Below are 14,803 nucleotides of genomic sequence, written 5' to 3'. Positions count from 1 at the left end.
TTCATGGGATTGACTTCCCTATAGAACATGTCAAGCGCAAACCATTTAGACATGCACCTCACTTAGTTTAGTCCGGCAGTCGAGCCGTTACTAGGATGTGGCCGTTGGTGTGTATTATCTACGAGGGGCGTAAGTGAGACTTAGGATTTCAGTGGAGGACCAAAGCTTTCTACCCACATTTTCATTTTACAGGGCTGTTGGACTTACTTTCATCTTTTCTTGGCTTCTGATGCTTTTGGTCATTGCATTATTCACCACCGGAGGTCATGCTGAAAGATACGTTTGTCAAAGTTTAGAACCTCCTTATCAAGGTTTGAAGGTAAGAAATTTGTAATACTATTACAAACCAAACCGATCAAACGCTTAGGCTAAATACTATCAAAAGCTTCTGTATGTAATTGAAGTGTTTTATTGTCAGTATACTTGTTTTATTTGTTCTTTTCATATTTTACACTTTTAGTCATCAGTGTGCAATAGACCAGAGGTTTCCGACTAATACTTCGCTTTTGGCTAGTTTTCTGACCACACGGTAAGACTGCCATTGAAGACATTTTGGTGTTAAACAAATACATTCAGTTCAGTTCTTGAGCAAGACGCTTAAAGAATATTCAGTCCATTATATTCTTATTTGGTTTCTTGGGATTTAAACTCTTGGTAAAATTTTTCATTGTATGCATGAGACAGAGTTTCTTAAAATTGTTTCCAACTTTACACCGGTACAAACAGGTATGAGCATTCCAGCCCTTCAATTATTTTCTCTTTGAAATCGGACGATTGTAATTCATGTTATTTATATAAAGTAGTTTAGGGAAGACATGTGGTTGTACTTTCAGGTAGCCTATTAGTACTTTACAGTATTCCCTAAATTTGATTCCATCACTCGAAAAAGAAGTTAGCATCCCAGGTTGAGAAAAGATGACTTCAGTAGAACATATTCGCTTTCTTTTCCAGCTTTTGGATCGACTCATGGAAAGTGGTGGTATATATGGAGTTCGCTTGAACAACTCAATCTATAAGTTTGTTGTGTAAGTTAGTTATTATTTTACTTTTGATTACTCATGTGCAGTTTAGTAAAGGTTTCATTGCTAAAGTTCATTTTGAAAATTTTTCTTCCAGATACAGTACAAACAATTTGTTTAAGCTAAGTTGAATTTTGTAGAATCTTTTTTGTTCAAATTTACACTTTACGTTTTATTGTACACCTCAATATTTGTAAAATACAAGACTACAAGACTAATATTTAAATACGTAATAACTAATAGCATAATAATGTATTATGTAATAAAACAATAAATACTATTAATACTACAATAAGTGCTCAATGCCAAGCAGAGCAAGTTGCATTAAATATAGTTATTACAGTCTAAAACCTCTCCAGCAGACATGGGCAAACTACAGCCCGCCAGCTAAATCCGAGCCGTTGATTTATTTAATCTGATCCGCCTGATATTGGCGAAACGAATGCTTTAACCCAATTCGTTACTATTCTTTTAAATGCACACACAATCATTCTATCTTATTGAAATTTTGTTATGTAGGATGGTTCATTGTAATGTCACAACTAAGCGTTGTCAATTTGGTTTATTGTTTCTTTTGATAATTCTTTGGGAATGAAATTTCTTTTGCACAAACTTATTTTTGAATGAACGAATGTTTCTTTTAAACGAACTTTCTGCTATTGTTGATAGAAAGATGCTTGGGTTGTATAGTGATGATGATTTTGGATATTTTGCGTAATTTATCTGGCCCAAAAGTTGATCGTTTGCGAAAAATTGTTATTCAATTATTCAAACAACATGGTCTGAGTGTTATTGTGGAAACTGGCCTAATTGAAACTGATTTTCTTAATGTAACTTTGACCTTACTATCTGGTAAATTCTAGCTTCACCGAAAACCCAACAGTGATCCAATTTATATCCATGATCAGTCAAACCACCCATCTGACATTAAGAAACAAATCTCGACAATGATTGCAAAATGATTGCCTGCCACATCATTTGGCCAGAATGAATTTGAGAAGACCGCATTGGTTTATGATGATGCCCTTTTGAAAAGTGGTTTTGCAGGGAAGGTTTGCTACAATCCTGCTAATAGCTCGCGCACATCTAGGAAAAAGGAGTTGGAGGGTTTTATGTTTTAATACTCCGTTCAGCTTACAAGTTAATAGCAAAACTGGTAAGAAATTTTTCAGACTTATTTCCATCCACTTTCCTCCCCATCATAGATTGCATAAGATATTCAACCGTAATACTATTAAGATAAGCTGCTGTGGTTGTACTCCGAATGTTGCCAGCATCATATCCACCCACAATAAAGCAATATTGCTTATCTACGAATAACAATCTCAGCCTAGTTGCAATTGTAAGGTGAAATCAGATTGCCCTTTAAATGGGCAATGCTAGCAGAAGGCCATTATTTACCAAGCCACCATTGACAACATCCTTAAGGTTCTAAATTACATTGGTTGTTGCAAAACGACTTTTCTCCAACCACAAATGTTCCTTCATGGATTGGTCTACATGAAATAGCACAGAACTATCTAAGGCGGTTTGGGACCTTAAGGATAAGGGTGTTGATCCTAAAATATCATGGTCCATCCACAGCTATAAGCTCGGCCTTACAGTGGAGATGGCAGCAATAATTGTGGCCTTTGTCTTGCTAAAAAACTGGTCATTCTAAAGGCCGATTGTAGTGACATCCTGAGCAAGCTTTCTGAACTGGTGCGTAAATGTCGTCATCGCCACAAATATAAACTCAAATATTTCAAAATAGCATAAATTTAAGTTTAATTTCTACAGGTTACTAGGGATATCGCATTTTTGCTTCTCATCACAAATGTTGTAATTAAATCTGGTTGGTCTCCATTTGAATGTCTTAATTGAGGTTTTGTGGCATCTGATGGAGGTAGTCCTTTGTAATTCTGATTTGTTGTTTTTTTCAGATTAGATTAAGGTTAGACCTATAATGTTTAATATCTTTTCAGGTATTGCCATTTTTTTTCATATTTTTCAGGACCTTCTGATGATCCCCCTTTTAAAGTGGAACAAGCTGTAGAGGTTTTAGACAGTAATGACTAAGTTATATTTAATATAATGTACTAAACATATTTTAAAATAGTAGGCTATTCAAAATCAATACTATGTAACATTCCAAAAACTAGGTATTCAACCATGGGTAGATGGCTAAAGCAAGTGCAATGTTTTTTTTTAGTCACAAAACGAAAACAATAAGTCTACCCCTTTCAAAACATATCTTTATTACTTTTCGTCTGCATTAATCCCATTGTGTGAGGTTGACAGCACGAATTTTTTATAATTTTTAAAATGATTTACCATGTATTTATTGTATGTTCTCTTCTTATAATTCCACTGTTTGAACATCTTCAGTTTGTTATCTATCTTTTAATTCTCTTTCCATGTTCTTTTCTTTGTCCATTTTTCCTTTCATTATTATCATATTTAACCATCCTGCCAACCAACCAATTCTGCACCGTCGACTTCAAATAAACTTATTCGACATCGTAGGCTACATTACTTCTGTAATAATTTTATCGATACCACTTCTACACATTACTAAAAGTTTTGTCCGTTTATCTCTACTTTCCAAAGGATATGTCTAACTATTCACAGCCTCTGTAAAGACAACACATCTATCTATGAAGCTTTGAATATAGATCAAATGTATAATCTTACTGAACTGATCGAAAACGCTTCAAACAGAGCAAACGCATTTAGAAGTAATCTCAGCAGCGTCAGCGCTAATCTTAGTTTGATCAAGTGAGTTTTCTATCATTAATTTGAGAAATTTTGAAACGTAATTTGTTAAAACGAATTTTTGTTATGCATAAATAAGCACCGAGCTTAGTAGATTCTATTGTAACGTAAAATCTGAACAACTATTTTTTGATTCGAAGAAGCTGAAAGGGTGTACCAGCAAACATCTATAAGATTAGTCCATGATACAACTATTTTTTACTACAGGCTACTAACATATTATTTATACTAATTATTTTTTGCTCTAGTTAATCAATTTATTTATCTCACAAAGTTTTATAGTTTGAAATCAATCACACTAATCAACAAATTTTAAAAGTCGTTTGTTTTTGAGATGAAGAGTCGATTTATATGTGTTTTGGAATGCTGAATCTACAAGTGTCAATAAAAATTGCTGATTAGCTCCAGTTTATAAGATAACCGACACTCATTTTTATTATTCGATGTGAAAACTTGCGGAAAATCTAGTCGCCCTTAGTCTACCGCAACCGTAACAACTTGCAACATTCTGCGAAATAAATATTGCTTTCTTTCAAAGTAAACACCTTTATGTACAGTGCAACTGGTGTAAATGATCGTATTTTTATACGCAAGTTTTTAGTATATACGTTGTGTTTTTTTTTTGTTTTAGCCTGCCCCATAGACCAATGGAGCATCGGCAATAACCATCTAAAAAAGTCAACATCAAGTATTGATTAGTAGACCTACCTCTTTCCTATTCAACATATGCATTTGTAAAATGATTATTGCTATTCCACCACGACTATCGCTTACTAGAGAAAAAAGTCGAGATGCGAGTCCATGAGAAACAAATCTTAACTGAATTTTTGTACCCTGGGCTATATAGGCTAGTTTAACGCGTTTGAAGCCACTACTGGGTGGTTGTCAACTTTTTATGCTTCATTATGTTTATGATCACGAACTTGAATGCTTCTTTTGAAATCTTTCTGTGTCCAAGTGATTCTAAACTAAATGCAATATTATTGAAATGTTGTCTTATTTGTGGATCATTAAACACATTTTCATTTCTTTTCACTATTTCTACTCCATTTTGATACTTTGCACTCACATCTTGAAATAAAAATTTCTTCGCTGAAATCTAAAACCCAAATGTTCAAATTTGGATAGTTACAACTCCTAGATAAGGTGGTAACCTACAATTCATTTTGAGTTATAATATAAGATTAATTGGAAGTTAACATTGCATGGTAGTTTAAGATTTTTTTGTAAATTCCCCGCTATTGCAAATTACACTCGTCATACAATGTCATTACTCGTCATACAAATGACGTCATAGAAGAAATGCAACAGCTAATGTAGGCTAGTCAGTAAGACCTATCCAATATTGAGACAGTAAAAGACTTTTATTTTTTCCGATTAATTTGAACACAGAAATTGTATCATGGGCTTCGTGTGCAGCGTAACCTTTATTTTGATCATCCAATTTGTACTGACGTAGCCTACTGGGTGCGGCTGCTTGAACTCTACAGATCTATTTAAAATAGTGCCTTCTCAAAAAATTAAGCTAATCAACAAATTTCAACCTGATAGTAGTCTCATGTGACTCTAAATCAATGAAGATTAATCTCCTTTTTTTCCGAAGCAAATTGGTTGTTAGCCAGTGTCATATCACAATTGCTTCAAATCAAATTAGTCTTATAGTGTTAAGAGATACACTCTTGTGCAGAATCCATTCACCAGAAATCAAAGATGCTCTCAGTTCCATGAAACGTACAGGTCTAGATAATATAGACCTTACTAGATATAGAACGCAGGTGAGTTGGTTTTGCTCAACTGATGATTTTTTTTTTCAACTGTCAACTGATGAACTTAAATTCAACTGCACCAAACTTATGTGTATCTTAAATTAGTTGTCTTCATATGAACAGGAAATTTTTTTATCAGTGGAACATTAGGGAATTTTAAAATCTTTTTCTTGTCAAGTCAATATTACCAGGGAAGTGGATAAGGCAGATACAGGTTGTTTGCTCCACACAAACAGACTGATATGCAAAGAGTCTTCGTATATTACAACAATGTATTAAACAAGCGTAAATCTAGAACTATTTCAAAACCTAGTATAGGGGTTGTCAGGGCAGAAGAAATACAAAAAGTGACCAGGGCTTGTTTGGTTTAGCGCAGTAATAAACTAGGCCACTATATTTTTATATACGGTAGCGTTGTAACCTACCCACAGCACATACTCGTTGCTCTCAGCTCTTTATGCTACATAGTGTAGTAGACCTTGTCAGTGCAGCAGTAGGCTACAGTATAGTGACGCACCTATGTACTTTAATGGATTGAATCCATTCCTATGCCATGAGTGCCAAATGAGAATGAATCTAATGCCCTTTCAACCCTTATGCGTTAACCTGATTTATTTACGTAAATTTTGTTTGGGGTCAAACTTAACTCCATTTTGTTCTTTAGTCAAATGACTAGGTTTGGCAGTATTCTATCATTTAGTTGTTGGCAAAGAGAAGGTGGTTCATCGCAGAAGCAGCTAAGCAATTCCAACTATCCACAAAATGTTACGTAGTTTTACAACTCAGGTCTTCAAATACAGTTCCATCGCTGGGAAGGATTAAAACAGAAAGTATAGCCAACTGGTTTAAATACTAGATGCAAAACACGACTTCGCATTAAAGGACATTTGTGTAAAATTACTTTATTTTGATGATCATATAGCTGGTTTGGCCAGTAATTTTGAACATATTTGTTGCGCATTCACGGAAACGTAATGGAAGTTTAAAAAAAAAATCTTAGTCATGTCTTGTATGGAGTTAACATAAAGCTGCAGAATATCGGAAGATCAAAACGAATTCGATGGCACCTTTCCTGTGGGCCAAAATTTTTGCATTGTGCACCGAATTTGGTAGGTCGGGAGTTTGACACGTGTAGTTGTCTGTTTTATCACTTTGCAGAATACATTGTTAAGCCGTTTGCAAATGATATCTTTCTGTATGATTTTGTAGATAGCAGCTGGTTTGACAACAGCTAACCTGGGACAATATGCCCTGTTACTCAATCACTCAGCTGAAATCATGCTGAAATTCTTTGGATCGAGCATCACTGGACCAGAGTTGGTAAACATATTAGCCTACATAAATTTTTATGTTTTTAGTTATTTTATTAACTACTGGTCTGAAGTACATCGATTACGTTTAGCACCTGGTGGGAGTTGATAGTAATTTGTCACGGGTCTTTCATAATGGCAGATCTAAATACCATTCTAAAGATCTAAACACTAAATTCGAATATTAATGTTATGATTTATTATTTATTGTCGGTCCACAACAGCTAAGCTCTTTTAGCGACAGGGCTCATTTTTAATATTATCTCAGGTTTGCCATGTCATCTCATTATTACCCAACTTATTCTCACTGCGTTATGCAAAAAATAATGCAATGGGTACCGTTTTTAAAGTCTTTAGTTTGGTCTAACCTGGAATCGATCTCAGATCTACCAGCTCCCGAGCCGACAGCGATAACCACTCGGCAACTAACCTGGTTGCTAAATTCGAATATTCCAAGTTTAGTAAAATAAAGGTAAAGGTGATTCTCATACTTGATCCAAGCATCGAGGGATGAGAAAATAAGGTAATCATTATATTAAGTTTTCGGTACTAACGAGAGTAAAGTGGCCAGTTTCTTTCTCTCGGCCGCCTTTCCTTCAGCAACTACGCCCAATCAAATTATTACACCCTGGGTAGAGATGAGCGGTGTTTTTCAACAACCAGCTGAAGCCGAAAGCCGAACCAGAATTGCATGGTTTGAAAGCAAGCACCTTATCAATTTCAGTAGAGAAGCTTTTCTCTGAGCCAAAAATACACATAAAAAACAATCAACACAATATTTTAAACGTTAAAAATAAAAAATAAACTTACAAAGGTTTTCGGCTTACATCAATCCTTCTGGCAAATTAAAGATTGAAATCATAACTTTGTTTAATTTTAAATACTTTTATAATTCACCAAATTTTACAGCACAATTAATTCGGTATCTTTCAATTTTAAAGATAAAACAACCCTGCTTCAAAAATGTTTGCGCGTGAAAAATAAGCTTCAAAATTACTGCTTACATTTTTTCAACACCATCTTCAAAAATGTTCAAAAGATGAAAAACTAACATGTTTTACAATATATCCCAGTTACTGGTTAATAAAATCCGTTCCCATTCCTTCGCAATCCTGCAAATTCAATCTACTATGAAAGAACCACTCAGTGAAGCACTGGATACTCTTGAGAACACCTTACCAACCATTCAGAACCTATCAACTGGATTTAACGTGAGTTCATTATCGATAAAATACTTTGTATTATGTCTGTGACCTACACCATTGCAAAATCTTCCCCATTTTGAACTGGCATCCAATCTGTTTCATATCGAACTTTTATTGTAAAACTAGAGAAAGACAGAAACGAAGAACCAAAGTAGCCTATACGCAGCCTACTCTACGGTGCGAACGTCGAACTAATAATGTTATAATTTATTAATTGTCTCTCTACAACAGCTAAAGTTTTTACTAGATCAAATCTGGATCATAAAACCTGACATGATCATAAAACGCCTCCTTATTGTGTATGACTAGGGAACTGTGTTCCGAAAGCTTGTGCAAACCAGGCTTGCCAGATTGGCCCTTTTGGGGCCAAATTTCTTTTGGGCCCTTTGTAGAAGCAGTTGGCGCAAAAAAAATTGTTTGGCCTCTTGGCCCTTTGTTTTCAATATTTGGCTCTTTTTGGAAACAGTTGGCACATACTATCAAACTAGCAATTTAAATAATCGGCATCATTTAAATAGTCGGCAGCCGTGGCCGAGTGGTTAGCGCGTTAGGCTCGCAGTCGAGAGCCTGCATGTTCGACTCCAGCCACCCACACTTGCTGTTGTTTCTCTGGGCAAGAAACTTAACGATAATTGCCTCTACCTTGTGATCGATTTCGAGTAATGGGTAGTACCAAATTTAAGTCTTAAGTAAAGTAGACAACCGGAAAACAGACATTGCCGTCGGCTGCAGCGTGGGTCAGGTGTATGTCGAAAGGCGTACACCGATGCATAGCGCTCAAGTCCGCTTTCCCGCAATGCAGGATAAAGATAAACACACAAACAAACAAACAAAATGTCTTTCAGAAATTGAGACTGAAAAGCGTTATTACGATTTTTTAGACAGTGTTTAGCTGACAATGTTTATGCCAATGCCAAAGATTCGAGTGGAAACACTGTAGAAGATGAAGATTTGGAATTGTTCTTGCAGAACAGGCCCGTAGCCAGGGGGGGTTCTCGGGGTTCCCGGGAACCCCCCTTGAGCCGAAAAGGTCCACATTTTGGAGAAGGTGTAATGTACATACGATCACAGGATCAGCTACCTATAATCAGCTGAAACATTCCAGATAGTTGTGAATCAACATGTTAAATTGTTGCTTGTTTAGAACAGGGGTCCGTAAATAACTTGTTGGCGCGACCCAAAAGACAATCGTTTGAAATCTTCGCGGCCCAAAGGTTTTAGAAGCATATAATTTTGCGCAAAATCTTTTGCAATTTAATATCAATTTCAATACGGTCGTCCCCACTTATTAAGCCCACATCGGGACCGGACAATTTTGGGCTTATTGAGCGGGGGGAATTTTCTACCACTCCTATACTTTCAGTAATTCAGGAATGGACCAAATTGGGCTTAATAAGCGAGTGGACCTACTAACTGTGGTCGTCGTCGTGTAAGCCTCTGGGGCAGAGGATCTACCCTTTTACCACCCCAGATTTACGATGTTCCAGGACTACACTGGAAGGCTATTAGAGAACAGCCAGTCTTTGGTTTCATCATCCAAGACGCGCAGACCTTTCACTCCGTTCTACAGTCATTGATGATGTGGTCTTGCGGTCTGTTTCTCGGCACCACATTGACAGGAGGAGGAAGAGGCCATTCACCATTGCTGGTGCATGGTTGAGCGGAAAATCCGGACGTCCGTACAAAGACTGTTGAGGCTCACCCATGCCTGTCTTTGTAGTGTCAGGCCTATGGAGCATGTGTCGGCGTAGGAAATGAACGAATGGAGTCTGGAAATAGGCTACGGTACTTGACTTCTGTTCAGAATTCAATAGATGGTCTGCCCAAGTAGCCGCAAAGATGTTTTGTTCATCAGCTTCGTTGATAAGAAGTTGAGCGGCTGGCACGAATGGGTGTCTTGATTTCAGTCGACGGGGTGCTCGTTTAGAGAGTAGAGATCTTGTGGTGGAGAACATGGTTAGGCTCCAGTGCCTGTCGACTGAGAGACAAAGTGGCTTCTTCACGACGAAGATCAGCGGGTTGGATGCCAGCGAGAATGGGGAGGTTGTCCAATGTTGTGGGATGCAGGCATCTGGTCACTGCGCGCAAGGCGCTATTTATGGCTGTGTCGATGTTGTGGCAGTGAGCACTGCAACACCAAACAGGTGCACAGTACTCTCATGAAGAGTGGACAAGGGCTAAGGCTGCTATACGCGAAGTGTCAGCTGGAGCCTGCCAGGCGCTTGAGTAGTGCAGCGCGGGATGTCAGTTTCTCGCGCAGTGACACCAAATGGTGGCGGTATGTGAGCGATCTGTCTAGTGACACCCCAAGATATTTTGGTTCGGAGCAGAAGGACAGAGGTTTACCATTGTTCTGAATATGTAGCTCACGATCAGCTTCCCGATGTTTTAGGTGGAAAGACGAAACTCAGTAGTTCAGTACGTCAAAGAGTATATGATTGTATTTATTTTTGACATACAAGTTATATTTATAGTAAGTTTAAACCCTTTTGCGACCCATTGTGGATGGTCTCGCGATCCAAATTTGGGTCGCAACCCACTATTTGCGGATCCCTGGTTTAGAACATTGCATATCGTAGACAATTTAGGCTACAAGCGAATAGCAGAAATTGATATTTTGCAAAATGTGCAGTAGCTTACATGACCTTAAAAGGGCATCTGCTCCTCGCTTCCGGCGCCCCTGTAGATGTGCTATTGTTAATGTGAAAATGGTTGCAGCCTATTTATTTATTTCGTTTTTGTAATGTTGACAATTTGAAGTTTGTTTTGTTTGTTGGTCTATATATTTTCTACTGACACTTCCTATGTTTTGATTGCTTGCTTGGAGACACGCAAAGAAGAAAGTGTTATCAAAAGGTGCATATTTTTGGATTTGGGAACCCCCCCTTGAAAATGTCTGGCTACGGGCCTGATGTAGAATGTAGACTGTGTTGTTGTAATGTTGTAACGTTATTGACGTTGTTAACGTTATTGACGTTGTCAACGTTATTATGTATTATTAACAACGTTATTGAACAATTTGGCTGTTTTTTACCCAGTTTGGCCCTTTTTTCGACATTGTTTGGTTCTTTTTCTCAAAAGCTGTTTGACAACCCTGGTGCAAACCACTGCTACTAGTCTATAGCGCACTCGCTTTATCTTGCTAAAACAGACCGTTAGTATCTACAATTACATTGTTAAGTAATAATAATAGTGGTTTTATTTATTGTTGTTTTACAACAGCTAAAGGTTTTTATCGACAGGGCTCATTTTTAATTTTACACCAGGTTTATGATGTCATCACATTGTTACTCGACTTATCTTCACTGCGTTATGCAAGAAAGAACACAATTGGTAGCTACAGTTTTTAAAGTCTTCGTCTTGACTCGCCCTGGAATCGATCTTAGATTTACCAGCACCAGAGCCGAAGGCGAAACCACTCGGCCAGTGAGCTGGTCCACGGTCGAACTAACTGAACAGAGAATTAATTGAACGCTTTGCAAGGTGCAGTCAGGGCAAGAATGCAACCTACAACTTCCGACAGAATTAGTCTTTCCTTGCGCTGAATGCAACCAGCTATGCTTCGAACGTATTATCGCATATACTCCAACACAATCCTTATCGGATTACGAGTATACTTTTGAAAATTTAAATACCTTAGGTGGAGGTATAATGATATACATATTTAGATATTTTTAAAGTGATTAACAATATTATTACTTGCAGTCTACTATTTCTTGACATCCGAGTATAAACGATTCATGATTGGTACATTTCTTTGAACTAGGCAAAAAATATAAATGACACGAACAAAAAGCACTTTATTGTGAGCGATATTATTATTGACATTTCATAACCTGATAAGCTTGTATTCGTGTATTCAGACAAAGTAGACACGAATTCACCGCAGGCCACGCCAATAAAGTGTGTTGCATTTTTGCAGACAGGTGAAATGAAACTGAGAAAGCATTTTTAAGTAATACTAAAAGTCGTACAGAGAATCAGCAAAAAAAACAGAAGGAGACGAATTATCATCTTTTTCACATAACTTTTACTCTTCCAGAGACGAATTGACGACCTTGACGCTGCTCTCAAAGGATTCGATGCTGATATTTCAACAAATGGATCACGATACGTGCTGAATGCGACACACAAATTTATGGATCTACTTTTGAGTGACATTGATGGATATGCGGATTGGTTTCAACAACAGGTTGGAATCATTTTATTAGATGGTTATGAAAATGGTCACTATGTTTTGAATTTACATGTGAAGTGCTGTTCATTATCTGTTGTAATAATTGCTCTATTTTAATTTGAAGTCATTGAGCATTAGCTGATGATTCAACATCTTTAGATTTACTGAAAAAGTTAGAATTAAATTTGAAAAAAGTGATAAGGCCTATCTGCTTTTTTAAGTCTAACCATTTTTGGTGTTCATCCGACGGATTTGAGCAGAATATCAAACTTTATAGCCTACATTGCTGATTTACTTTCATAGAATTAAATAAGCGATGTACTTGTGTTTGTAAAGATTATTTTCTGTACTTTATTATTATTTTTCTTTCTCACAGATAACCCAAAACTTTGGCGCCTGCAGACCCCTTTATATAGTTTATGCAACTGGTGTTTCTCTGGTCTGTGATTACTTTATCGATATTTTGGTGAGTACACTTGCGAAGCTTCCGATTTCAATCTTTAGAAACAGTCGTTTAAATCGTTGCTTTAATTTTATTTAAAATTTTGAAAAATCTGTCTGAATTAATCCAAAGTAGAGCTAAACTTTTTTCTATCAGGTGTAAACGTGGCAAAGATAAAATGATTAATTCATCAACGCAATGGTATCAAAACTATCAGACTCCTTTTTTCTGTAGAAAATGAAAACTTGAAAACGAAAAACTACAAATATGTTAAATATTGAACTAAGCAGTGCGTTCTTAATTTGCACAGTGATAAATCCCTAAGACAAATTTATGATTTTACCTTAGATCATTTGATAAACGTTATTTTTTTTCTGGTTTTAGCCTTTTGGATAAAAGGCCGGCCACCTCTGCAATAGAGGGTGTTGCAATTTAAAACTATGCAGCAACCACTTTATTAACAGGACAATACAAACTCGTTAATAATGTTGCTTACATAACCTACTGTTTTACTGTAAAGTGTTAAAATGTGCCAGTTGTATTCAAAAGCATTGACAAGGGGGTCCAGAAAGTACTTTTGAACCTGGGCGTGACATGATTTTTAAGTCTGGTCTACACTACAAAATATTTTGAGCTGAGCGTGGCTCATTCTTTGTTTATTTAACACAAAGCTTCTCTCGGCAACAGCGCCGCCGTCGACCTGAAAATGTCTGGTCATCGCGAGCTTTTTTTACGCTCTGGAGAGATTCGCTTGACCAAAGGTTCTGACGCAAAATTTAGTTTGAGCTCAGGTCTTGGCATTTTGTGGAACTTTGGTGGAAAGGCAGTTTCAGTTTTCTGGAACGATGGTACTCTGTTTCAGTTAATGGGTTACTTGGTGTGTGTAGATAAAAATTAAAAGGTTAGGTTTAAAAAAGTCTTACATAGGCCTACTTAACTGTTAGTTTGGTTAAGGTGGCACTTCACTAGGCTTTTGGTATGATTAAAGTTAGCCTTCCAGTTAGTATGGTAGTCCTACCTTTTAGACTGATTCAAACTAAGTTATCTTGAGCTGTTGGTCAGGTTCAGGTTGCAGTTCACCAGGCTTTTGGTCAAACTTGGGTTGGCCTACCTGCTAGACTTGCATTGATTGCAGGGTTCAACTCTACAAGTTATAGGATAGCTCTAGGTCTACAATACTATTCTGGATTATTTTCAGTTGACCTATTACACTGTGTTAGTACAATGATGGATGCGTTTGATGGATAAGTTTGAATCAATTGAAGGCGACTTTCCAGTCAGATGACGTAACCAAGCAGAAAGTGACGTTGTTTTGAATGCACACGGTCGCAAGATCAAATTTGCCAGTGTAGACAGTTTTTAGTCAGTCGAGGCTGGACAACGCAGGCGTTTGCGCTTTTCGGGCTTGTAGTGTAGACCAGGCTTTAAGGGTCTGCACTCTGCACTCAGGCCGCAACTTTTCCAAAGAGCACGAGAACTTGAAGAAGACACCTCGTATTCTTTAGATATAGGCGTTTGGTTTAGAATTAGTTTTGATTTGGACCAGAGGATCTTATTGATACAGGTCCCAAATTATCACCTCAATGGCCCTACGTGTATCTGCCACTCATACAGTATGGTGTAGAATACATTATTATCACCTAACTTATTGACGCATTTAATAAATTTAAGTATTTCTATCGTCACTCCATTTTTCGACTTAGACACGACAGTTAATGCAAATGTATGTTTGTTTTTTGACTCAGAACGGACTGTGGTTTTCATTTGGCTGGAGTTTGTTCTTCTTAATCCCAACAGCAGTTGTAGGGATGAAGTTAGCCAAATTTTATAGAATACTGCACAAAGATCATGAGTAAGTAATCACACGAATACCATACTATTCTACTTTGATCTTCAAGGAGACCACATATTGGAGTTTCACAATTTTCGAATTTGAAGTTTTCACAATTTCAGTAGCAGATATCCACCGCTCATTCAATCACCACTCACCAGGCATAGGCCTGTACATTACGAACAACGTCCAAGCTTAAATCGCTTCAAAACCACAAGTCACTAAAATGGCTTCCAATATGTCAAAATAAAAAATGTCGCATCTCTGCAATGAACTTCTTCACCTGAAAACATATAGGT

The 14,803-nt window shown here is 37.0% G+C and overlaps 1 protein-coding gene across 6 annotated transcripts in view; it reads left to right on the top strand.

Annotated features, from left to right (window-relative positions):
• The window catches only part of LOC145764745 (prominin-1-A-like), a 69,037-nt gene that overhangs the window by 20,167 nt on the left and 34,067 nt on the right, over positions 1 to 14,803 (top strand). For all 6 annotated transcript variants that reach the window (XM_082576406.1, XM_082576407.1, XM_082576404.1 and 3 more), the window contains 9 exons: positions 193 to 319; positions 952 to 1,025; positions 3,630 to 3,776; positions 5,461 to 5,548; positions 6,749 to 6,859; positions 7,923 to 8,060; positions 12,097 to 12,246; positions 12,608 to 12,697; positions 14,419 to 14,525. In XM_082576406.1, the coding sequence (XP_082432532.1) occupies positions 193 to 319; positions 952 to 1,025; positions 3,630 to 3,776; positions 5,461 to 5,548; positions 6,749 to 6,859; positions 7,923 to 8,060; positions 12,097 to 12,246; positions 12,608 to 12,697; positions 14,419 to 14,525 (1,032 nt within the window). The remainder of the gene's footprint in view (positions 1 to 192; positions 320 to 951; positions 1,026 to 3,629; positions 3,777 to 5,460; positions 5,549 to 6,748; positions 6,860 to 7,922; positions 8,061 to 12,096; positions 12,247 to 12,607; positions 12,698 to 14,418; positions 14,526 to 14,803) is intronic.

This window comes from Aplidium turbinatum, chromosome 2 (assembly GCF_918807975.1).
Source record: "Aplidium turbinatum chromosome 2, kaAplTurb1.1, whole genome shotgun sequence".
Classification (NCBI taxonomy): Eukaryota; Metazoa; Chordata; class Ascidiacea; order Aplousobranchia; family Polyclinidae; genus Aplidium; species Aplidium turbinatum.
This window is presented reverse-complemented; position numbering and strand designations above follow the sequence as displayed.